At 36.0% G+C, this 27500-nt stretch overlaps 2 protein-coding genes across 2 annotated transcripts in view; both read right to left on the reverse strand.

Moving 5' to 3' along the window:
- Positions 1–8739, reverse strand: part of LOC144975962 (uncharacterized) — a 24022-nt gene extending 15283 nt beyond the window's left edge. The window contains exon 1 of the mRNA XM_078920202.1: positions 8574–8739. The gene's annotated coding sequence lies outside the window, so the exon portion shown is untranslated. The remainder of the gene's footprint in view (positions 1–8573) is intronic.
- Positions 8740–25865: 17126 nt separating this feature from the next.
- The window catches only part of LOC144975963 (kelch domain-containing protein 8A-like), a 9598-nt gene continuing 7963 nt past the window's right edge, over positions 25866–27500 (reverse strand). The window contains exon 6 of the mRNA XM_078920203.1: positions 25866–27171. Within this exon, the coding sequence (XP_078776329.1) occupies positions 26981–27171 (191 nt within the window). The 3' untranslated portion in view covers positions 25866–26980. The remainder of the gene's footprint in view (positions 27172–27500) is intronic.

Below are 27500 nucleotides of genomic sequence, written 5' to 3' on the forward strand. Positions count from 1 at the left end.
ATTAATTAGAGTAATAAGCCATGGAGCATAAAACGGACAATAGCTATTGTTTGCTACTCTTGGACAGGACATAAGTCTATTGCAAAGTACTTTCCGCCAGGTTTAACTAAACAAGCTTCCCAATCACTTTTAGGTGCACTGGGGTGTCGCACAAAAAAAATAAATAATAATAAAATCTCGATTGAACCTGGGATCGATCTCAGTTCCTGTCAACCCGATGTGCACTTATTTATAGGTCTGATAAGTCGATTCATTTTGGGCTCATTGTTGTAATGGAAATCTCAAAAAATGGGTTCGGATGTCAGACCTGCATATATGTACACGTCTTTTCAGCCCCAACTGAGCTTCTGGGACCCCCATCAAATTTACTCGCACAAAATAACGAATTCATTGGGTGGGTCACTAAATCAATTTCGTGGACTTGATGATGTTGCTATCCACATTTTTTTACCCTTTCACAATGAGACTGGGTTGCTTTCAAATTAATATTGCTTCCCTTTTTAATCAGTTGAATGAAACGATACATCTTTTTTAATATTTTTTTTTCCACAGAGGGGGCGGGGGGGGGGGGGGGGCATGAGAAGCGATGTGACCTAGGTTACAACGAAGCCAGTATGAACAACTTTTAAAATATTAACGAAAGAGTGAAAATGGAGAGGCTTCGTATGGGAACAAAACAGACAATGGACGTTTCGGGTACAAACCCTTCGTCAGCACAACAGTACACAAAATAAACGTGGAATACAAATAACATTTTATTTGTTTTCCACGTTTATTTGTGATTTTTGTGAATTTCCATCCGGAAGTATAACGGACCAACACACAAAACTGTATGTATCCATGAACGTTTATAGTCGGGTTAAAACAGTTCAGTGAGCATTACTCATAAACGCGGATGGAAAAAAACAATAACAAAGACCTGAGTGACGTCATCTTCGAACTATCCCTAGATACTTAAGTCATTGTAGGCCAATGCTGTAACCTTTAAAATGCACAACTTCATGATAAGAGCAGAATTTTGATCACTTTCGTTCTTTTCGTATTTTCTTATTTTTAAAAAATGAATATATATACTTCATTTGATTGAGTCAGTTGATATGATGGTTATTATAACGATAATGACGATGATGATTGATGATGATGCTGATGTTTGAGGAGGAGGCGGTGAAGGAGGTGGAGGTAAAGGAGGGGGAGGAGGAGGAGGAGAAGAAGAAGAAGAAGAAGAAGAAGAAGAAGAAGAAGAAGAAGAAGAAGAAGAAGAAGAAGAAGAAGAGCAACAACAACAACAAGGAGGAGGAGGAGGAGGAGTAAGAGATGGAGGAGGAGGAGGAGGAGGAGGAGGAGGAGGAGGAGGAGGAGGAGGAAGAGGTGGAACAGAATAAAAAAAAGATAAACCAATAAAAGCAGGCATAATCTCTCTCTATACATACTTTAATTAAAATTCAGATAGAATACTATACACACAAAGAAATGCATTGACGTGGCTTCGAATATATCATTGGATTTGCCTGCTATAAATTAATCGAAAGCTATAAATACCTTCTTATTAAAGTTTAGAAAATATACTTAAAGCAGAACAACAACAAGAGCCATTAATTCATTTAAGAATCGAGAGATTGTCATGCACGGCACGGTGGTCTCAAGAATGAATAAAGTTGACGTCAATCCAAAAATCTTTTTATTTAAAATGTAAATAGAGCCGGAGTTTATATCCAGTTTCTATAGCGTGAGACGGACAATAGCAATTGTTTGATACCCTTTGGATGGGACGCTGGTCTATCGCAAAGTACTTTCCGCCAGACCCAGCTACCAAATCACTGCTGGGCGAACAGGAAGGGATTAGAACAAAAATAATATTAACTTCACCCGTGATCGATCTCGGCCCCTCTGCGCGTGAATCGAATGCTCTACAATCTGATAAACAATTGTAATAGCTATTAGATATAGACGGATACATATCCAATATGTAAAACCCTGTCAACGTAGAAATGTGTTTGTTTGTTGTTAAGGGTTTTACGGCCCTTGCAACACATTTAGGTGATATCAGCGCCAATAAAAAGGAAGAAAATTGGATAGTAAAACATTCTAGATTTACAACTAAAAGAACTTGAGGAAAAAGTCAGACATTGGGAAAAGGTACAAATAGGGAACAGATGTAGAATCCAGGAGCTCACTATCAGTGTTATTTAGTTTGAGATCACCTAAAAGTCTCACCCATACACCAGCACAAGATCCCACTAAGAAGAATACACTCAAATGTTTACAAATCATATGTTAAAAATAAAATAAAAACAATAGTACTTAACAGAGATGATTTACAAGAAAAAAAATCATCTCCCAAAACTATAACTTTACATTCGACTGTTTCCCTCCCAGCCAAGAACTCCGGCCAGGGTCAGGACAAAACTTAGTAATCTCATTCCAAGACAAAGACAGAAAGCAATTGGAAAACAGATACAGGAGGATAGAAAACACAGCAATTACTTCCTTGCCCACTATGTTAGGTCAGGAACCACACCCAGGAATTTCTAATTTCAAAATGTAATTTATTCCAAATGGAGGGGCCAGATGATAAAAAAAACTCTTTTGCCTGCATTTAAATTGTTCTGGGGAGTGAATAACGAGAACACGTCTGAAGATGAGCGTAAGTTCCGAACAGGGGATTTCAATTCAATAAGTTCATTAAGGTATTTTGAAGGAGATCCATCATGGAGCCTCTTAAAAACCAGTATTGTTATTTTGTAGTCAATCCGACAAATTAATGGGCAGCAAGTGAAGCTCTAAAAGAAGAGGTGTCACTTCTAGCTGCAATGTTCTGGATGACTTGCAATATTATTGATTTTTCATTTGGTATATAAAACTGAATTGCAGTAGTCAATTTTCGAAATAATAAATAATATGAAGATATCAGTTTTTGGCATGTGTCTTTTGATATGAATGTCAGAATGTTACTAATTTTCTTTAATTAAAATATTAGCTTCTTTTTCAGAAAGAGAACCCGGCATCCCATTGTAAGATCTCTGTCAAACAACACTCCGATTTTTTTGTTACCTGATTAACGAAATTTATAGAGCATCCATTTACATGTATACAAGATTTCAACTTCTAGCTGACAAGCTAAAGTTGGGGTGTGAAAAGATTGTTTTGTTATTGTTTTTAAGGTTTTTACTACGCTTGCAACACATTTAGGTTATATCAGCGCCAGTAAAAAGGAAGAAAATGGGGTAGTAAAAAGTTCTAGAATTACAATTAAAGCACCCAAGAAAAAGTAAGACATAGGGGAACTGGGAACAAATAGGGATCAGATGTAGAATCCAAGAGCATGCCACCAATGTACTTAGTTTGAGATCACCTATAAGTCTCATTCGGACACAAGTACAACATCCAACAAAGAGGAATACACTCAAATACTTACATTACACATTCAAAATAACAAATATAATAATACATAAAAGAGAGATGATTTACAAGGAAAAAATATCATCTCCCAAAACAATAACTATGCATTTGACTGTTTCCCTCCCAGCTAGGACTCCAGCCAGGGCCAGGACAAAACCAAGTAATCTCATTCCAAGACAAAGACAGAAAGCATGTTGGAAAACAGATATAAGGGGACAGAAGACACAGTATGTACCCCCCTGCCCCCTATGGAAGGTCAGGAACCCCACCCTGGTGAAAAGATTAAACAAATGAGTTTCTTTTAAATCGCGAGTATCAATTCAAAATTCTAATCATAAAATGCACTGACGAAGTCAACTACACGATCTCAAGTCTATGGTAAGTGAATAAAGTCACAAAGCTGTATTACATTGGGGTGAGGTATGGAGTGGGAATTAAATGTATATCTACTAATATGAAAATTAATTGTAAAGCTACAAATATGGAAATTAAATGAACAGCTCAAAATATGGAAATTAAATGTACAGCTACCTACAAAAATGGAAATTAAAAATATAGTTACAAATATGGAAATTAAATGTACAGCTGCAAATATGGAAATTAAAAGTATATTTACAAATATGGAAATTAAATGCACAGCTACAAATATGGAAATTAAATGTTCAGCTCCAAATATGGAAATCAAATGTACAGCTACAAATATGGAAATTAAAAGTATATTTACAAATATGGAAATTAAATGCACAGCTACAAATATGGAAATTAAATGTTCAGCTACAAATATGGAAATTAAATGTACAGCTACAAATATGGAAATTAAAAGTATAGTTACAAATATGGAAATTAAATGCACAGCTACACATATGGAAATTAAATGTATGGCGACAAATATGGAAAATAAATGTACAGCTACAAATATGGAGATTAAATGTACAACTACAAATATGGAAATTAAAAGTATATCGACAAATATGGAAATTATAGTATGTAACGAATTTGATACTTAAGAATAATTTTTGTTCCTTATGTTGGATAATGAAGATAATTCCTTGCATTCAAACCAGCTCAAAGTTTCTATTCTTATCCTTTTAAATCTATTATCCCTTTTAGAGGTCCACTACTACTACTACTACTACTACTACTACTACTACTACTACTACTACTACTACTACTACTACTACTACTACTACTACTACTACTACTACTACTACTACTACTACTACTACTACTACTACTACTACTCACTTACTACTACTACTACCTACTACTACTACTACTACACTACTACTACTACTACTAATTACTACTACTACTACTACTACTACTATACTACATACTACTACTACTACAACTACTCAACACCACACATAATACAATACCACACACCACACACTACTACTACTACTACTACTACTACTACTACTACTACTACTACTACTACTACTACTACTACTACTACTACTTCTACTACAATATCATGAACTAACCACCACCACCACCACCAACACCACCGTCACCACTACTACTACTACCAATACTACTACTACTACTACTATTACTACTACTACTACTACTACTACTACTACTACTACTACTACTACTACTACTACTACTACTACTACTACATAACAATAACTAACCACAACAACAACAACAACAACAACAACAACAATTACTACTACTACTACTACTACTACTACTACTACTACTACTACTACTACTACTACTACTACTACTACTACTACTACTACAACTACTACTACCACTAACACTTATAAAACAGCAACAACAAATACTACTACTACTACTACTACTACTACTACTACTACTACTACTACTACTTCTACTACAATAACCACAGCTAACCACAACAACAACAACAACAACAACAACTACTACTACTACTACTACTACTACTACTACTACTACTACTACTACTACTACTACTACTACTACTACTACTACTACTACTACTACTACTACAACAATTCACCAACACCTCTTCTTTACAAAACAATACAATCGTAGGACACAGACAAAAAAAAAACACACACACTAACACACACACACACACACACACGAGTCAATGCATCACTATAAATACTGCATGGCGATCGGGTACAAATCACCTATCACAGTCTTCAATGCATTCATATCGATCTCTACCCTCTACACACGTCACCCTTAATGGCTGTTTACATAAGTCAACCGTGAACGGGCGTTACGGTCAGATGATTGACTTTCATGAAGGGGCAGGAAAGAATTATCATGACTTGTGACCTGCCCACTCATAAAGGTTTTGATGCTATGCGCTTAGTTAAAATAGTCACATCATCCGCGAAGGGGCATGGAAGGAATTATCATGACTTGTGACCTGCCCACTCATAAAGGTTTTGATGCTATGCGCTTAGTTAAAATATTCACATCATCCGCTGTTTTGCTTGTTTTTTTAAAAAGGGTTTTACGACGCTTGCAACACATTTAGGTCATATCAGCGCCAGTAAAAAGGAAGAAAATGGGGTAGTGAAAAGTTCTAGAATTACAATTAAAGCACCCAAGAAAAGGGGAGACAAAAGGGGAATTGGTTCAAATATGAAACAGATGTAGATTCCAAGAGTACACTATCAGTGTACTTAGTTTGAGATCACCTAAAAGTCTCATCCAGACACAAGCACAGGTACCCACAAAAAGGAATACTCTCAAATGTTTACAAATCATAAATAATATGTATACAAAAAATAGTACAGTGCATAACAGAGAGATGATTTACAAGGACAAAAATATCATCTCCCAGAACTAACTATACATTTGACTGTTTTCCTCCCAGCCAGGGCCAGGACAAAACCAAGTAATCTCATTCCAAGACAAAGACAGAACGCAAGTTGGAAAACAGATACAGGAGTATAGAGAAGACAGAGCAAGTACCTCCCTGCCCACTACAATAGGTCAGGAACCCCACCCAGACAACATCCGCCAGCCGGTTATAACGTGCCAACACACAAAATGATGTGTAACCTTGAACGTTTATAGTCTGATTGATACAATTTAGTGAGAACTACTCATAAAAAATGGCAGGCTAAAAGCAATTACAAAGAGCTGAGTGACGTCAATTTCGTTCCTTTTATAATAGGTTTAAAATATATCGAGGTGATTTATTCCTAAAGATGTGACCCATTGTCTTAAAACAGTATTATGTGACTATGTCGTCCTGTGATATGACACTCGCCTTCGGATCGGAAGGTCCTAGGTTCGAGTGCCGCTCTGAGAGGCGCATAGTTGAGTCTTTGGAATAGTCTCTTTACTCACGTCCTCTCATTGTACCCAGGTGTAACATGAGTACCTGGCCGTTAACAGCGTTGTCTCTGTCCGAAAAAAATGTAATATCGCCTAACAGGCGTCATGTCTCGTCTTACATGTTAAGTGTTGCTGTTGGCCAGGGACCCACTGAAAAGCGCTTTGAGCACGTTTAGTGGATATTGCCCTATATAAAAGATCAATTAAAAAAAAATTACCTGGCCGTTAACAGCGTTGTCTCTGAAGTGAAAATATCACCTGACAGATTATCAAAAAATGAAAAAAACAAAAAAAAAAAAACAAACCCAACAAACCAAACCAAAACAAAACAAAATATAACCAAAAAAAAAATAAAAATCAATATATACTAAAACAAAACCACCCCCCCCCCCCCAACCCCCCCCCCCCCCCCAAAAAAAAAAAAAAACCCCCAAAAAAACAAACAACAACAACAAAATTAAAAGAAATAAAAACAAACAAAGAAACAAATTAAAACAGAAACAAACAAACAAACAAAAAACAAAAAACAACCCAAAAAACCCAAAACAACCCGCAACAAACAAACAAAAATCAAAACAAAAGGATAAAAAATCGCTAAAAACAAGCAAACGTATCCGTTTTCAATCTATTAACGACCATTTAAACACAACAACATTCAGGAAGTAAACACAAAGTGAAAACTATAATTTCATTAATATGATGGGAAATTAATGGAGCATGCATGTTACGTTAGATCTAGAACGGGAAAATGGAATAACAAAAACGTTATCTGTGCAAAAAATTAATTGCAAACTTTTAATAGAAGGCGATCATTTCAAGAGATACTACATTATTTCATATTGTCATGCAAACAACTTATTTTGGAATTGTTTTTTTTTTTTTTTGTTTTTGATTTTTTTCGGTTTTCAGGGTTATAGGATACAATACCAAAAAGAACAGCAACAACAATAACTCCTACTACTACAACTGTTGCGATTAACCGAAAGTTGCGATTAACCAAGTTGTGATTATCCGGAGGGGACTGTACAATAACAACAACAACAACAACAACAACAACAACATCGTCATCATCATCATCATCATCATCATCATCATCATCATCATCATCATCAACAACAACAACAACTTCAGCAACGAAGAAGAAGAAGAAGAAGAAGAAGAAGAAGAAGAAGAAGAAGAAGAAGAAGAAGAAGAAGAAGAAGAAAAAGAAGAAAAGAAGAAGAAGAAGAAGAAGAGAAGAAGAAGAAAAGAAGAAGAAGAAGAAGAAGAAGAAGAAGAAGAAGGAGAGGAGGAAGCAGGAAGGAGAGGAGGAGAGAAGAAAAGATGATGATGATGAAGAAGAAAAAAGAAGAAGAAGAAGAAGAAAGAAGAAGAAGAAGAAAGAAAAAAAAGAAGAAAAGAAGAAAGAAGAAAAGAAAAAAAAGAAGAAGAAAAGAAGAAAAGAAGAAGAAGAAAAAGAAGAAGAAGAAGAAGAAAAGAAGAATAAAGAAGAAGATGAGAAGAAGAAAAGAAGAAGAAAAAAGAAGAAGAAGAAGAAGAAGAAGAAAGAAGAAAAGAAAAGAAAAAAGAAGAAGAAAAGAAGAAAAGAAGAAGAAAGAGAAGGAGGAGGAGGAGAGAGAAGAAGAAGAAGAAGAAGAAAGAAAAGAAAAGAAAAAGAAAATAATAAAAAAAGAAGTAGAATGGTAGTAGTATTTATAGTAAGTAGATATAGTAGTATATAGTAAAGAAAAGAAAAGAAGAAGAAAAAAGAAGAAAATAGTATAAAAGAGAAAAGTAAGTGTATGAGTATATATAGTATAGAGTAGATATAGTAGTATAAAAAAAGAAGAAGAAGAAGAAGAAGAAGAAGAAGAAGAAGAAGAATCAACACCAGGCAGTACCTTCAATATAGTTCAGAATTAACACAGCTTATCCGATATCGAACTCCACGTCCAATGCAAACAAAACCCAATACAACAAATTGAACTTTGAATAATATATCTACCTATCTCCTATAATATAACATGCGAGTATGGCACCGAACAGCGAAGTGCCTAATATAACACTAATAATGCTGTGCGGTGCTAGGTGGTTTATAGTGTGTGGAGCTGTGTGTCCTCTGGTAACTTCCCACAATTTTAATCCACCCGGCCAGTCAAGATTTCTCGCTCTATCGTTTGTGAGGCATGGAAGAAAGAGATTAACTCTCTCCTTACCGATCCTTTTCAGTATTTCCCCAAACATGGCAGGGTTATCCACTCAAACAATCTCTCTACAAAGCAACTTTATGTTCTTATTAATTAAACAGAGATCACGGTGATGTGCAATATAAATCTGAATAAGAAAATATGTAGCTATATTGTTTCGTAACAATTGTGACGATTTTGCTGTAGGTGGTAAGGAGAGGGTTAAAGTACGTTATTAGGTGTACCTTTACGTTCTTGTAGCTGCAGTCAAAACTAGGGAGGGACATTTATTGACAATAATTCACAACCGTTTATCCCATTAGTTTGGCACAGAAAGTGTTCATTTTTTAAATTATAAAATCTAACTTAGCCTAAGTAGTTACATTATTGTGCGGCTATGTGGTCTAGTGGTATGACACTCGCTTTTGGATCGGAAGGTCCTGGGTTCGAGCCTCGCGCTCGGCGCATAGTTGAGTCCTTGGAAAAGGCTCTTTACTCACATTCTCTCACCGTACTCAGGTGTAAAATGAGTACCTGGCCGTTAACAGCGTTGTCCTTGCCCAAAAATTGTAATATCGCCTAACAAGGCGTCATGTCCCGTCCTACATGTTAAATGTTGCTGTTGATCAGGGACCCCTTGTAAAGCGCTTTGAGCACATTAAGTGGATATTGCGCTATATAAAAAAAGCTCTTTTTTATTGGAATTTATGGCTTATTTATCAAAATAAAATAACATTTGCTGAAGTCAAACTTGAGCTTTTATGCAGCGTAATATCCGCTTAAGTTCCTCAAAGCGCTTTACAGAGGGATCCCAAGTCAACAGCAACACTAATATATTGGACGAGACATCATAATGACACTGGCCTGTAAAAATATTATTCAATTCCTGCGCTTGTTTTATTTACATTTGTCCTAAAAAACTTTTCATTTCACACATGAATGTAGATGTGACTTGAGGTTTTAACTCACTCAATCCTAGGGATTTTTGCTACTTTTCACAATTGGAAAAAAATGTATTAAAAATGAACATGTACATAGATGGTTTTATTCAACTACCATTTAAATGACATTAGATTTGATATATTACGCCTATAATTTGTCTCATAAAAAATGTAATAAATAGGCATGGGGGAAAAGTGACCCGAGTAAACTACGGATATAGTCGGTTTTAGGGTTGAGTGAGTTAAACGTGAGCATTTATGTAGCGCATTGTCTACTTAACTGGCGCCTGGATTGCTTCAGTCTTCCATTGGAATAGCCTCGGGTATGAATAAAGGGGATTTAATTGTTTTTAAAGGGTGTTTTGCAAGTGCAAGATAAACGAGGAAAAGGCAGGGTTCTGTACCATTTCAGATGGAATTTTATGCAAATAGGCTTCAACAGTCGTGACGTCACATCCCTCGTAATGACGCATAGTAACTTAGTAAATGGTTCTAAGGTATCGGAACAATGGCGGAATTCCTTATGAAATACTTCTCCGACGAGCATAAAAATGTATCCAGAGGAGAAAAACAATATAAATCTGATCATGTTTTGACTTTTATACATTCTGATCACATGACACGTGAAAAAGTTCTAGACAGCATGAAGAATAAAAAAGGACCGATTTTCTTTGTTTAGAACCAAGCTGCTCGTTGCTGGGCGGACGTGACATCAGACTATTGAATCCTATTGTTAAGTGTGTGTTTTGCACGGTAAAAACAAATATTACGTATGATTTAGTCCAGATACCATTGTGTGTGTGTAAACGATGATGTTTAATACTATGTTGATTTTACTCTATTGCACGATATTCCACTGTGGGTAAATTATAATAATAATAATAATCTTTATTGTCCAAATTAAAGGCAATTCATGTGAGGTAAACAATGCTCAGTTTGGTTCATGGTATGAACATCAACACATTTACAAATACAGACACAGCCATACACGAACATACACGCTTGCACATTGTTTCTACACGTGTATACAAAAGAAATGAGCGTACATACAAACACATATACATACATACATACATACATACATACATACATGCAGACATACATACAAACCAGCATATCATCGTATATGCATGCCTACATTCATACATACATACATACATACATACATACATACATACATACATACATATATACATACACACAGACACACACACAGACAGATAGAACGATACGATATATTTGCTGGGACAGCAGATAACCATATTATAAATATAGTGTCTTATATTAAGAAGAAGATGGCAATGATTGTGATGATGATGATGATGATGATGATGATGATGATGATGATGATGATGATGATGATGATGATGATGACTACGATAATGATGATGATGATGATGATGATGATGATGATGATGATGATGATGATAACGACGGCGGCAATGTCGATGATGATGATTCACGACACTGCTTCTCGTTATTTCATTGGTTGTCTCATTTTTCCACAGAAGATTTGTTAATTAATTTTATGGCGGTTGAATGAAGGTTGTCTTATGTCGATTTGTCCGACATTTTGCTTCTAGATACCGTCTTCCGGAGCGCAGAAGTTGGAATTTTTCGTTCAGCGGATGCCTCTTTTCGTTGATAATGTTAAAAGATTTCTTCTCAACTGCATTAATATAAGTTGTGTCAAGGCTTCTAAGGTCTGTGTTAATTATTTTTGAAGCCTCTCTGAGGGTTCTATGTAGTTTGGATTTTTCTTTTGTTCCACAGCTTCCATACCACGTTGTGATGCCAAACGAAACGATACTCAATATTAATGACTTGTAGATTTGTATCATGGTCTTTCTGTTCACATTGAAAGACCTTAATTTTCTGAGTATATACAAGCGCTGGTTACATTTTTTGATGACATTGTTGGTGTGCGATTCAAATCTTAGACTGTTATCTATAATTACACCAAGGTATTTAAACGTTTCAACAGTTTCAACCGCCTGATTGTTAATTTTTGTTATTTGTCTTGCTCTTTTTCCTATTTTTCTGTGATCAAACAGTTGTTCCTTTGTTTTTGTTACATTGAGCTCTAGACAGTTATCGGCACACCATTTGCTGAATTTACTAACTTGCTCAGTGTATTTAAATTCGGAGACGGAATCATTGAGCAGGCCGAGTATTGCGGTGTCATCAGCATACTTGATGAGTTGGCAGTTATCAAAGCTAGCCACACAATCGTTTGTATAGAGGATTTAAAGTAGAGGTGAGCTTTAGTCAAAATTAATTCGTGGTCACTCTTATACATAACCGGTCTCGATCAAACGTTGATTTGATGTTGTGTTACTCTTTCACGTACAGCAACACGAAACAAGCAGAAAGAGACATGACGCCTACTTGGCAATGTTACAATTCTTTTTTTTTTCTGACAAAGACACCGCTGTTTTAACGGCCAGGTACTCATTTTACACATGAATACGGTGAAAAAAGTGAGTTAAGAGCCTTTTCCAAGGACACAACTATGCGCCGAGCGAGGCTCGAACACGGGACCTTCCTATTCGAAAGCGAGTGCCATACCACAAGACCACATAGCCGCACAAAGAATACATCAGGTGTGTACATAAGGTACCGTTTTAATGTCATTTCAGACAAAAATACTTTACATCTAATGACAGTGAGTGAATTCCACACAGTTGGGGGCCATGTGAAAATGCCATATCAGAAAATGTTTCGAAAGCGAGTGTCACACCACAAGACCGCATATCCGTTATTTTTTTTCCAAAGCTTACCCCCCCCCCCTCCCCCTCCTCACACATATATCACTAAAACTATTAACGCCAAGTTGCAAATAATCGCCACATCCGGGCAACATCCAATCAGACAAGATTTAAGCCGGAATTCAACCCTCGGTGTAATATAATACCCGATAATGACCAGTGCCGCGCTGAGGACCGGACCGAGGACCGGTCCCACGGTCTTTTAGCTGTGAACCGTGGTCCAGTCCCAAAGAGGAAGACCGCCGGCGGTCCTCACTTCTTATCACCTTTCAACGGTCTCGCGCCATACTACTTCCCCAGCGATTCGTTGCCTCGGTCCTTTGCCTATCTTCCACCAATCACCACCCATCCCACTTAATTAATCGCACCCACCCCCCTTTGCCATACACTAAACGACACAGACGACCATAGAGGCAGACGACCACCTCCCTCCACTCCGCAAACCGCCCTTTCGTGTGTGAGATGGGGGAACAGGAGGCGCACGCCTTGGACGATTCCATTATACGGGTAAATTTCAAAATTTACTACACCATAATGATCGCAATGACAATGATCTATGATGAAGGCATGACCCCTCTTCTCTAATGGGTTATTGTTTGAAATGTATGTGACTACTAAAGATGTGTGTGTGTGTGTGTGTGTGTGTGTATGTGTCGAACCTAGCAAGTTGCAAGTCTGATTTTTTGTTTTCTTTTGTCCATCTCTTGTCGCCACTCCTTTCTATCGCATTGTTGTCATTTAAAATAATACAATAATATTAAAATTTCGTTTGGTGTTTTAACTAATCAAGTAATATGAGTTTCATTAGTTTCTTCCATCCAAAAAAACCAGTTATAACGTCTGTATTTTTAAAAGGTCCAATAGAATATTTGGGGACCCCGATAGCTCAGTTGATAGAGCACTCTCTTTATACGCAAAGGGCCAGAGATCGATCCCGGGTGCAGTCGATTTTTTTCTGAATCCCTGTCTACTCAGCAATGAATGGGTAGCTGAGTTTGTTAGATCTGGCGAAAAGTCACCATCGACCCCTCTTATCACCTCATCCACCCCCTCTTATTATAACTTCACGTCTCTCTCTTACTCTTCAATGCTCGCTGCCCTCTAATGTGTGTGTGTGTGGGGGGGGGGGGGGGGGGGGGGGGGGGGGGTAGGAGTTGCGTGTGTGTATCAACGCCACGAACAACTCGATCAACGCCTTGGGCGATGCCATTATCTCCGTTAATGGGGATAAATTTCAAATTTTATTAACTTATCGAAGTAACAATGAAGTACGGTGAGCAAATAAAGAAGGCATCACCCCTCTTCTCTAATTAGGTTACAATTTGAAATGAGTGTGACTACTCCGTGTGTTTTACTCCTGTAGGCCACGGTTTTCATCGTGTAGCGGTCTTTAACGGTTCAAGAATGAACGGACCGGAGACCGGTCCTTGCGGTCTTCATTTCCCAAGGACCGTAGGACCGTGGTCCTTAAGCTTGCCAAGGACCGCCCCGCACTAATAATGACCGATTCGCATTGTGCTGACTTCAATGAGTATTGGATATATATATATATATATATATATATATATATATATATATATATATATATATATATATATATATATATAATTCCATACGTAGCAAGTCTTCATTCAATAAGACTTTGAGTGCATGAAGTGCAAATTGAAATTAACACATAGATAAGCTCAAATTTTTTTTCTTTGAAAACAAAAAAAAAATCCAATCAAAGGCAAACAAAATAAATAAATAAATAAATAAATAAAAAAATCACAACACCTCCCCCCCCCCAAAAAAAAAAGCTCTGCGAAAATAAAAACAAAACAAATCAAAATAAATATAACTAAAAAACAAAACACCGCCCCCCCCCCCAAAACCCCAACAAAACGAACAAATTAAAAAACACGCCCCGAAACAGAACAACCCCTCCCTTCCCAAAAACCAAACAAAACCAAAATAACAAACACCCCCCACCCCCCCCCCCCGCGCAGGCGCAAATAAAACAGGAACCCCCCCCCCCCCCCAAAAAAAAAAAGAAAAAAAAAAAGAAGAAAAAGCAGAGGTCATCTAAACACGAATAGGCAATTTTGCCGATACAATCGTTTCTATGTCCTCCATTTCGTCAGTCGACATTTGTCTGAAGTAAGCTTACTCTTTCGAAAAATGGAGGACATAGAAACGATTGTACCGGCAAAAAAATAAGTGACTGACCTTATATATATATATATATATATATATATATATATATATATATATATATATATATATATATATATATATATATATATATATATATATATATATATATATATATATATATATATTCAATTCTCATTGAAGTCAGCATAATGCGACTCAGTCATTATCAGGTTTTTTAAAATTACACCGTGGGTTGAATAGGGGCTTAAATATTGTATGATTGGATGTTGCCCGGATGTGGCGATACATACATACATACATACATACACATACATTCATACATACATACATACATACATACATACATACATACATACATACATACACATACATACATACATACATACATACATACATACGTACGTACATACATACATACATACATACATACATACACAGATTTACAACCCTTCACAATTCCAATATAAGCTTTCGTACTTAAACCATTATTGTTATTGATTGTAGTACAAGACTTAAACTATTATTGTTATTGATTGTCGTACAAGTTGACGATGACAATACATAGCGCCGTAGTTACTGACTGATCTTCCGGCCGGCCGGCCAATCTCTCTCTTTGATTCTATTGTGCCAGAAGCAGGGAACAACGCTCTTATTTCTTATTCTGTCATGATAAGTAGAGGGCATTCCCCGATCATTCATTGGGGAGTTGTAGGAATTCATGTGCTCAGCATGTTTTGCAAAAAGAAAAGGCGTCATCTCTATTTATTTCATACATATCTAGCAAGTCTTCAAGAAGACTGGAGTGCATGAAGTGCAAATTGAAATTAACGCATAGATAAGCTCAAGTTTTTTCTTTGAAAACAAAAAAATCCAATCTAAGGCAAACAAAAGAAATAAATAATTTTTAAAAAAGCACGACCACCCCCCTCCCACCAAAAAACAAACTCTGCGAAAATAAAAACAAAACAAATCAAAAGAAAAAAAAAATAACACCCCCCCCCCCCAACCCCAACAAAACAAACAAATTAAAAAAACACACTCCGAAACAGAACAACCCCTCCCTCCCCAAAAACCAAATCAAAAACAAAACAAAATACCCCCCCCCCCCCACCAGGCAAATAAAACAGGACCCCCCCCCCCCCCCAAAAGAAAAAAAAAAAAGAATTAAAAAAAAAAAAGAAGAAAAAAAAAAAAAAAAGAAAAGGCAGAGGTCATTTGAACACGAATAAGCAAACAAAATATTTTTTAAAAAAAACAACAATTCCAAATAACATTTTGTAGACCATTGTGAACGAAAAATGTGCTCCGACCGCTTTACAAAGGGTTTCAAGTAAACAACGTCATATGCCATACAGGTCGGGCCTATAGGGCACTATGGCTCTGCTATCGGCCATGCACAGTGGACTCAGCATAAAGTCAACATTCTTAAAGTCAACTTCTGCTTAAAGCAAACATCTCTTATTGGTCACAAATATTCCGTTCTTTATCTAAGTGTGTTTTATTGATAATGGATAAAGTAAATTTCTACGTAAAATCAACACCTCTTTTCAGTCTCAAATGTTCAGTTATTGTTTTGTTTTTGTTTTTAAGGGTTTTACGGCGCTTGCAACACTTTAGAGGTTATATCAGCGCCAGTTAAAAAGGAAGAAAATGGGAGAGTAAAAAGTTCTAGAATTACAATTAAAGCACCCAAGAAAAAGTTAGACATATGGGAACTGGGTATAAATAGGGATCAGATGTAGATTCCAAGAGCATACCACCAATGTACTTAGTTTGAAATCACCTATAAGTCTCATCCAGACACAAGCACAAAATCCAACAAATTGGAAGACACTCAATTGCTTACATTATACATTCAAAATAACAATTATAATAATACATAACAGAGAGATGATTTACAAGGAAAAAAAGATCATCACCCAAAACCAATAACTATGCATTTGACTGCCCCCCCCCCCCCCCCCCCCCCCCCCAGCCAGGACTCCGACGAGGGCCAGGAAAAAACCAAGAAATCTCCTTCCAAGACAAAGATAGAAAGCGTGTTGGAAAACAGATGTGAGGGGATAGAAGACACAGAATGTACCTCCCTGCCCGCTATGGGAGGTCAGGATCCCCACCCATGTTCAGTTATTTGTCTATGAGTGTTTTATTGATAATGGATAAAGTCAACCCTGCTTCAAGTGAACAAATCTTTCTAATAAGGCAATGGCGTTATTCTTTTTTTTTTTTTTTACACCAAGCGGACATAACAAACACAAAGGCAGACCCACGATAAGCATATACACTACGATAAATAAAGACCTCAAGCGCCTACATGACACAACAGAACTGAGATGCGAAAAAGGTTTAGAACACCTGAGATCCATTGCAGCAGACCGTCACCAGTGGAAAGACCTCATCACCAAATCAAGAGAAACTGACAAAGCGTCCCAGTCAGTGCGAAGACTAGGATGCGATCGGCAATAAGTCAATCTTTCTGATCCGGCGGTGTTGGTGTTATTGGCATTCCACCGTGGAGGGTCAGGAACCCCACCCAGGACAAACTAAGTAATCTTTAAAACAAATTTTTAAAGGGTTTTACGGCGCTTGCAACGCATAGGTCATATCAGCGCCAGTAAAAAGAAAGAAAATGATAGTAGAAAGTTCTAGAATGACAATTAAAGCATCCAAGAATAAGGCAGACAAAGGGGAATTGGTTCAAATCTGGAAAAGATGGATTCCAAGAGCACACTATCTGTGTACTTAGTTTGAGATCACTATATGTCTCATCCAGACATAAGCACAGGTCCCCGCCAAGAGGAACACACTCAATTGTTTACAAATCAAACATATATAAAAGGAAAAATAACACAGTACATAACAGAGAGATGATTTACAAGGAAAAGAATATCATTTCCCAAAACTAACTATACATTTGACTGTTTCCCTCCCAGCCAGGACCAGGACAAAACCAAGTAATCTCATTCCAAGACAAAGACAGAAAGCATGTTGGACAACAGATATAGGGTAATAGAAGACACAGTAAGTACCTCCCTGCCCACTATGGGAGGTCAGGAACCCCACCCAGGACAAACTCAGTAATCTCATTCCAAGACAAAGACAGAATGCAACTCAGAAAACAGATACACGGGGATAAGACAAGGTCCAGGGTTCAAGTCACACTCTGAGCGGCCCATAGTTGAGTTCTTGGAAAAGGCTCTTAATTCACATTCTCTCACATGTAAAATGAGTATCTGGCCGTCAACAACATTGTCTCTGCCGAAACAAAAAGGCATTGTAATATCGTCTTATAGTCTCGTCCTAAAAATCCATAGTAAAGCGCTTTTTTTTTTTTTGTTTTGTTTGTTTGTTGCTTTAGGTCTCTTCCAACACAATTGAGGTTATATGAGAGACCGCTGAAACAAAAAAACAAGCAATCTAACAAAAATAGTACAAATGTAAATCAAAATCATAACCTAAAGATATCATAAGCTAAATTATAAATAACCAAGAACAAACAGGCAGAAGATTTACAGAAAAAAAAATATCCCCTGTCAAAAATATAATCACAAACCAAAGAAGCAGGATAGGCTAGTAAAGAGAAGAAGAAACGACATCACTATCGGATCGTACACCCATGCGAACATCATAGGTATATGATTCAAGGGTGATGCTCCCATCCAACCACCCGCTGTAAAGCGCTTTGATCAAGTTTAGTGGATATTGCTCTCGTAAATAAATGCTCATGTTTTTAAAAAAATAATGTGGATATAAACATTGCAATTACACAGTAATTAACACAACTAATACTGAACGTATGATAAAGCTTTAATCAAATAATAATTGTATGGACATGGTACATTCATTCAATATCTCAAGACTAGAGACGTTGGGTCGCATTCATTAAGTAATCTGTCCTAGCTTATTCTACGATAAATAAAGACCTCAAGCGCCTACATACATGACACACAAGAATTGAGATGCGAAAATGATTTAGAACACATGAGATCCAGCGCAGCAGACCGTCATCAGTATTTTGTGTATTTAAGGGTTTTACGGCGCTTGCGACACATTAAGGTCATATCAGCGCCAGTAAAAAGGAAGTAAATGGGATTGTAAAAAGTTCTAGAATTACAATTAAAGCACAAAAGAAAAGGTAAGACAAAGGGGAATTGGTTCAAATAGGGAACAGATGTAGATTCCAAGAGCACACCGTCAAAGTACTTAGTTTGAGATCACCTAAAAGTCTCATCTAGACACAAGCACAGGTCCCAACTAAAAGGAACACACTCAAATGTTTACCAATCATAAAATATAATATGTAAACTAAACACAGTACAGTGCATAACAGAGAGATGATTTACAAGGGAAAAAATATCATCTCCCAAAACTATAACTACACATTCGACTGTTTCCCTCCCAGCCAAGGAACTCGGGCAAGGGTCAGGACAAAACTAAGTTCATCTCATTCCAAGACAATGACAGGAAACAATTAGAAAACGGGTATGGGGGGTGGGGGGATAGAAGACATGTACCTTCCTGCCCACTATGGGAGGTCAGGATCCCCACCCAGCACAAAACAAAGTAATTTTATTCCAAGACAAAGACAGAAAGCAATTGGTAAACAGATAGAGCGGTATAGAAGACACAGCAAGTACCTCCCTAACCACTATGGGAGATCGAGAACCCCACCCAGAAATTTGTTGTAAAGTTGGATCAATATGGGATATATCAAAGTCAAGCACACGAAGAAAAGCTCATTAAACCCTGTATAACTGCTATTGTGCCAGTTAGTCATATTATCTTCCTAAAAACCCACCAAAAAACAAAAAAAAAACCAAAAAAAAAGCAGCCGGCACAATCATAATATGAAAGATTAGAATATAATATGACTCGATAATAAATACTTAAGGACATATTTCATTTTAGCAGCACTTGCAACATATAATAATAATAATAATAAAAATAAAAAAAATAATAATAATAATAATAATAGTAAAAATAACAATAATAATAATAATAATAATAATAATAATAATAATAATAAAAATAAAATATTGCAAATTTGGGTAGGATTTGTATACACGGTTTTTATGAAATCGGAAATAAAAATTCAGGATCTTGCTGTACAAATAGATAAAATATTAGTGACTCATTGTCTAAATATGGTATTACTTATGTCGGAGTTCATCAGCTGTGAATTAAAACCCAGCTTTCGAATAGTGAATTAAAACCCAGCTTTCGAACAGTGAATTAAAACCCAGCTTTCGAACAGTGAATTAAAACCCAGCTTTCGAACAGTGAATTGAAACCCAGCTTTCGAACAGTGAATTAAAACCCAGCTGTCGAATAGTGAATTAAAACCCAGCTTTCGAACAGTGAATTAAAACTCAGCTTTCGAACAGTGAATTAAAACCCAGTTTTCGAACAGTGAATTAAAACCCAGCTTTCGAACAGTGAATTAAAACCCAGCTGTCGAATAGTGAATTAAAACCCAGCTTTCGAACAGTGAATTAAAACTCAGCTTTCGAACAGTGAATTAAAACCCAGTTTTCGAACAGTGAATTAAAACCCAGCTTTCGAATAGTGAATTTAAACCCAGCTGTCGAATAGTGAATTTAAATCTAAAATAAAAAGGAATATGACATTTTAGTTTTAGTTGTTCGTTGAAAGTAGGGTTGCCAATTCAGATGGCAAAAAAAAATTGACAGAAATTTTAAGCAAACACATTGACAGCCCCCTTACTTCCGAGAGCTAAACTCTTGTAAAAAGACATTATGTAGTTACTCCCCCCCCCCTTCCCCCCGTTTAGCAGATGATTGGAAAATATACTGATGGTTTATAACATACTGAATTCCGTAAACAGTGATTTTAAACCCAGCTTTCGAATAGTGAATATAAACCAAGCTGTCGGTCGAATAGTGAAATCAGCTGTCGAAAAGTGAATTTAAACCCAATTGTCGAATAGTGAATTTAAATCTAAAATAAAAAGGAATATGACATTTTAGTTGTTCGTTGAAAGTAGGGTTGCCAATTATTCAGGTGACAAAAAATATTTACAGAAATTTTAAGCAAACACATTGACAGCCCCCTTTCTTCTGAGAGCTAAACTCTTGTAAAGACATTATGTAGTTACTTCCCGTTTTTTGAGGTGTGAAGTCACGTTTATCGTTCATTCAATTTGTTTGACTGACTATTACATTTGATCCAAATTCCCACGAAAACGGTCTCAATTCTTAAACCAGTTAACTGCTGTATAGTTTGTAGTTTGCTCCCCCCCCCAACTTTAATACTAAATTCACTTTTCGTGGGGGTTCGATTCTTCACGACAACAAAACATTTTTGAGTCGGTAACACGCCTAGTCAGAGTAAAATTAAAAAAAAAAAACAAAAAAAACAATTCCCTTTATTCATCTCCAAGGGGAAATTTGTCTTTAATTTGTCTGAAATTTAGGGTCTATTCCAAGGGAAGACTGGAATAACCCAGGCATCAGCCGCAGAGCAGTGCCGCAAAGTGAGCTAGGGCGATGTGACTTGCTCAAGGCCACACAATGTAGCGGCGGGTGATTGAACTCGGTACCTTTTGGGTAGGAAGCAAAGACTGTACCACTGAGCCACGCTGCCCCTAATCCAACTATGAAAGATAAAAGTTTTAAGTGTTATATTCTCGACTCAAGGACTCAATACCGACAAAAGGATCAGATTTAAAAAAAAAAAGTCAACAGACCTCCTGCCCATTTTGGGAATTTGAGTTTGACAAAGTTGCCATTTTGTTGTGAAATAATTGGTAAAGACACAATTAGTGGGTTTTGTTTTTTTAAACCAATGAATACACCATTATGTCGAAAAAACAAACAGACTTATAAGCATTCAAATAATTTCATATTTTTGGACCTTAAAAATAAAACAGCACCACACAGCAGGTACAAAAGAATATTCTAAAAATAGAATAGAAAACATGGACCTCGAAAAAACAAACAGACTTATAAGCATTCAAATAATTTCATATTTTTGGACCTTAAAAATAAAACAGCACCACACAGCAGGTACAAAAGAATATTCTAAAAATAGAATAGAAAACATGGACCTCAACAACTTGTAACAAGCACCTGACATGACCAAATGAAAACATATTTGCATGGAAAAAAAGGAGCACCTTGGTTAATTTATGATGTAATTTAAACTTTTAAAAAAACCAACCCCCCCCCCCCCCCAAAAAAAAAACAACAAAAAAACCTAAAAAAAATAAATAAAAAAGATATACAGTCCATCAGAAACTCTTGATTTTAAAAAAAATTGGTACTTAGCACCTATACATTCAAACCCATTAAAAATATTGGATGTACGCCTAACACTCATCTGATATACTATTTCAGGACCCTGTAGAACGATCTATATAAAAAACATTAAAACTTAAATCATGTCAATCACATGATTGGTAAAAGGATTTAAAGTATTAAGAGGCACTGGTAAAAAATCTGAATCAATCCATTTATTTATATATTATATATACATACAAATACAATTAAAACAAATGAAATAAACAAGCAAAACACAAAACAACCCCCACCCCCACCCTTGAAACAAAAAATAAAGGAAAGTAATCAAATCGATGTAAATTATAAATGTGTAAGTGGTTTTGGTATCAGTATCAGCAATTGATTTTTGTAAAACTGTTAGCTTCGGCTTCAGTTAAAAATTTTAAAAAGAATCAATTAAAGAGCATTCATCTCTGGCAGGAAAATAAGCTTAATCGTGTTTTGTGATGATGATGATGATGATGATGATGATGATGTTGTTATTGATGCCGGGTTTTTAAAATTTTTTTTTACGATAACTACTATGTTACTAGTGTGCATCCTGTGTGAGTGTGTCTATGTCAATATTGTATTGTTATAAATGTGTAACCAAATGACAAATTGCCACTTTTTTGGGGACAATAAAGATATATTATTGTATATATTTCTTTTTAAAAATTACATAAGCGACATTGTTTAATGCCGTCCCCTAGGCATTCCATGAAGGAATATAGATACACCATCAAACAAATGTCAGATGACAACAGGAATCACCAGTGTAGTTCAAAGTCTAAATGTGTCCATTATGATTAGAATAAGGTGACAAAACGTTCCAACATATAAAAGGAAATGCAAAGTTATAGTAATCAAAAATTTGATTAACTCTCTTCTTACCAGCTATTTTTAGAATTTTCCTCCGAAAATTCAATATCCAAACCAACACAAGAATAGACTTTTCTTACTTAAACAAAAAATAACAAGTGAGCTCTACAGCAGTGTTTAGTATCTATAGCTGCAATCAAAGCATTTCTTTAAATATTATGATGTACAAGAGAAATCAGAATGAGAAAATTGTCTGTTGCATCGTAACGAATGTGACGATTTTCCTATGGGTGGTAAGGACAGGGTTAACCAAATTAAAAACAAAATTGGGTGTGATATAATTTAGACTACAGTTAGTCTAGTGAACTGTCATATTCATATACACAACTTTTGACTGTTTTTGCAAACCAGCACTTATGACATTATTAGCACACTTTATGAATGCCGTAAACCCTCGGTTTGTGAATCATTTTTTAATCAATGCTTTTGCGCCTCTTTTCCCTTATTACTCACTATAAATGCTACTTTGTACTTTTAATATTATTAGTAAAGGAATTGTTTATCAAGTTCTAGACTCTAAGACTTTTACTAGAAGGACAAACTTGTCAAGGTAAGTACCTGCCACCTGCAAAATATCAAAATGTCTAAACATGTTTAAAAAAAAATTAATTTTCGCCAAGAATAATTCTATCAGGCAACCTCTTCCAACGGTAATGACCTAATTTTGGTATAAAGATGGATTTTCAAACTTCAATTCAATCTTTTTCAATAGATTGCTCCTGATAATAGCTGACCAATATCTAAAAGTGATACTTTATTCATAGCGGCCAACTTTTCAAAGGGTTAGAATGGGACACCTTAACACACAATACCGTCATGACCCCAAAACAGCAGTATGTTTGGACTATTGTGTTCCTTGTTATAATTTGCTAGTCAAAAAAAGCATAGTCCTGGGACATGCAAGGTCCATTTCCATACGAATATAAACAGTCCAATTTCTTTCTCTTTCCAGATTGCAAATTGGGAAAGTCCTGATTTTATCAGGACAGTTGGCTGCTTTGTATATAAACTCTTTCAGCGCCATTGGCCGCACTGTGCGGCCAGAGCAGAATCTGTTCTACTGGCCAATGGCCGCAGTGTGGCCGGTCTTAAAAGGCAAAAACAATAATGTAATCCAATCCTACTTCATACAAAAGTACTATAAATTGAACCAATGATTCATTTCTTTCATCAGGACATTCAATTGGCCTGGGAGGGGGTATTTTAATTGAGATTTTGCGCCGAATTTGAATGTCGCTTTGTCTTAGCTTGTCATTCTCATGCTGCCTCAATCAGGTGTCAGCCATTTTGTGACGGAAATGCGAATATAGCCTCAGCGCCTTAAAGAGTTAAGATGAATCTTGACACTTCAACTGGACTCGGAGCATCAGTTATAAAATTTTAGTCATGTTAAATGCCTTCATTGAGATCACTTTTGTTTCTTCAACTTCAGAATTTCTTTTGGTGCCATTCTATGTTTTTAAGTGTTCTACAAACAGTGCTTCAACTCATTTGGGTCATTTCGTTACAAGAAAAAAAAAGGGAGAAAATTGGTTGTCAAATATTCTAGATTTACACGAGAAAAAGTAAGACAAAGGGGAATGGTTCAAAAATAGGGAACAGATGTAGATTCCAAAAGCACACTATCAGTGTCCTTAGTGTACAAATAAAGAAAAGAAAAAATAATCCGTCCAGAGACAACCTGTCCTGATAATGGAAACATCCAGATTGTGGAGTTCCAGATTAGAGAGACGCAACTGTATATTGGTTCGCTCCCGACTCATACCTGTTTGAGGAAGTGGGTCACGTTTATAAATATAATCAAGACTAGTGAAAGTGAAATAATGAAATAATATGTGATTAAAGGCAGTCTGGTAATTAGCTCATGCTCATGCAGTTTGACGGGGGAAGAACAATAAATTGTATTGTGAGAACAACACAGAGCCATTGAATAAATTTCATATGGAAAAAAATTGAATAATTAGCCACCAACTCAAGCTAAGCAAATCACCGTATATAATTTCACATTATTTTTCTTTTTTTCTTTTAGCTCAAACACTCATGTGACAAATTTGGGAGTAGGTATTTGTGTGAGATAAAAATCTAAAAAGGTGTGTGCAGAAGCAGTGCTGTGAATGGAAAGAAATTGACGTCATTCAGCTCTTTGTTATTTCATTAGTTCTCACTAAATTTAATCACTTTTAATATTTGGAAATCAACATCCTTGCATACCAACACCAAAATAATGATCTACCAATCCAACGTCCGCTCGTGTTCTTCGATATGCAGCAGAAACTTGGAGAATGAACAAGAAGAAGAGAGAAAGAATCGCCTCAGAGGGTTTGAACAAAGATGCTGCTGCAGAATCCTGAAACTTGGTTGGCAACAGCATAATACAAACAAAGAAATCCCCAGGTAGAAAGCATGTTGGAAAACAGTTATAGGGGGATAGAAGACACAGTTAGTGCCCCCCTGCCCACTATGGGAGGTCAGGAACCTCACCTTGCAAATTGAGTTTGAGCTATAAATAAATAAATCAATGTGAAATTGCATCTGGCTTGTGCGGCTCGAGTTGGATTATAAAAAATTCTATACGTGGCATTCGGAATTCAATGGAGACATGATCTGGATCTTCACCCCCCCCCCCCCCCCCCCTGGAAACAGTATTTTTAATACTAATTATCCTTAGGAGGGGGGTGGGAACGTTGGATCCATAAAATTAAATATAACGGATGTTACCAAGCATGCAATTACAAAATTAAACTATTTCTAAAAATGCAAGTAAAACGTAAAATTAAACATTTGCACATCAATTTGGTTTATGTAATAATATCAATACTAATACTAATAATAATAATAATAATAATAATAATAATAATAAAATATAATAATAATAATAATAATAATAATAATAATAATAATAATAATAATAATAATAATAATAATAATAAAATTCTAATAATAATAGTAACAATAATAATAATAACAACATTCTAAAAATTCTAAATGTGAAAAATCGCATTCATTAGTATTAATATTATGATGTATAATTTGTAAATATGAAAGGCAGGTGAAGATTTTAGTGACAACGACCATAATAATAGAGATAATGATGATGATGATGGCTATTGAGAGTAAAATCAACTGTTCTGATGACGACAATCATCTTAATCATGATCTTGACTATATTCATATTCATGATACAAGCTCATAATCAATGAAAACAAATGTCCTCAATACTATTTTGTTAAAGTAGCAGTTCTATGTGAAAAAAAACCCAGCAAAATAAATTATTTTCTTAAAAATCACAACAAGCTTTTAACTATTGCCATACACACAGCGGCCAACTTTTCAAAGAACTAAAACGGGACACCCTAGTGTACAAAACTGTCATGACCCAAAATGGCAGTATGTTTGGATCATTATATGATATAATCTAAATTTAAAACTTTTTTTCTGATCCTTGGTTTAATTTGCTAGTCAAAAAAGTATAATCATCTCACACGAAAGGCTCAAGGGTCGTTTTCAAAATTGTAAACAGTACAATTTTTCTCTTCTTTAAATTTTTTTGCAGATTGCTAAATCGAGACAGTCACAATTTTATCAGGACAGAAAGGCCACTGTGCATGCATACATCTCAACAAATGACATAGTCATTCCTTTAATGAGCAGATAGGATTTCATTCAATTCCTTACATCACAATTATTCATCCAAATCTAACTAAAAACCAAACCATTTTCATCAACAAAAAGCAGCACCAACAGTATCCCAGACCTGCCAACCCTTCACATTCCAAAAGTGGAATCAGAACGCCTGAAAATAGGAATTTGAGACAAAAAATAGGAATTTCACCTCTTTCCCCCCCCCCCCCCCCCCTCTTTGTTTTTTTTTATGTTTACCATTATCATCTTTTTTGAAAATCGGAATTTTAGAGACAATGGCGGAATAGTACAAAAAGGAAGACTGAAAATAGGAATGATTCCACCAAAAGCGGAAGGGTTGGCAGGTATGGTATCCACAAGGCTTCACTAGGGCCTCAGTTGCATAGCTGTTATTTCCATCTTGATGAAAACGACTAGAAATCATGTCATAAATTTAGGTCTAACTCTACAAAGCGTTAAGAAAACTCAACATATTCTACACAGTTGCTGGGTCCCCGACACGACAAGCCTCCACCGATGTAGAGTCTGTCGTGGTGCATGGTGAAACAGCACGAGCAATGAGTACTTGGCATGTCTTTCTCACTGAGCCACGAATTGGTGTCTGGGTTGAAAACCTCCAATGTTTTCATTGGTTTGCCTTCATTTCCTGTACAAAAAAAAACCAGGAAACGTATAAAATTAAAATACATCAAATAAATCTGTCTCGACAACAACTTAATATCAGGTTAATAACTTGTTAATTTTTCTCCATTTGAGTAAATTATAAATCCTTCAGAACCAGTACGCCCTTCAGGCTAGAGTTTATCCTAGTTTCTTTTCAAGGGTTTTAAAGTGTTTAAAATTTTCTTTTTTTTAAATGAGCTTTTATATAGTGCAATATCCACTCAACATGCTAAAAAGCACTTTACAAGGGGTCCCTGGCCAACAGCAACATTTAACATGGAGGACAAGACATGACACCTGTTAGGCGAAGTT

The sequence above is a fragment of the Berghia stephanieae genome, chromosome 6 (genome assembly GCF_034508935.2).
Source record: "Berghia stephanieae isolate SIO BIC M18660-M18661 chromosome 6, UCSD_Bste_1.3, whole genome shotgun sequence".
Lineage (NCBI taxonomy): Eukaryota > Metazoa > Mollusca > Gastropoda > Nudibranchia > Aeolidiidae > Berghia > Berghia stephanieae.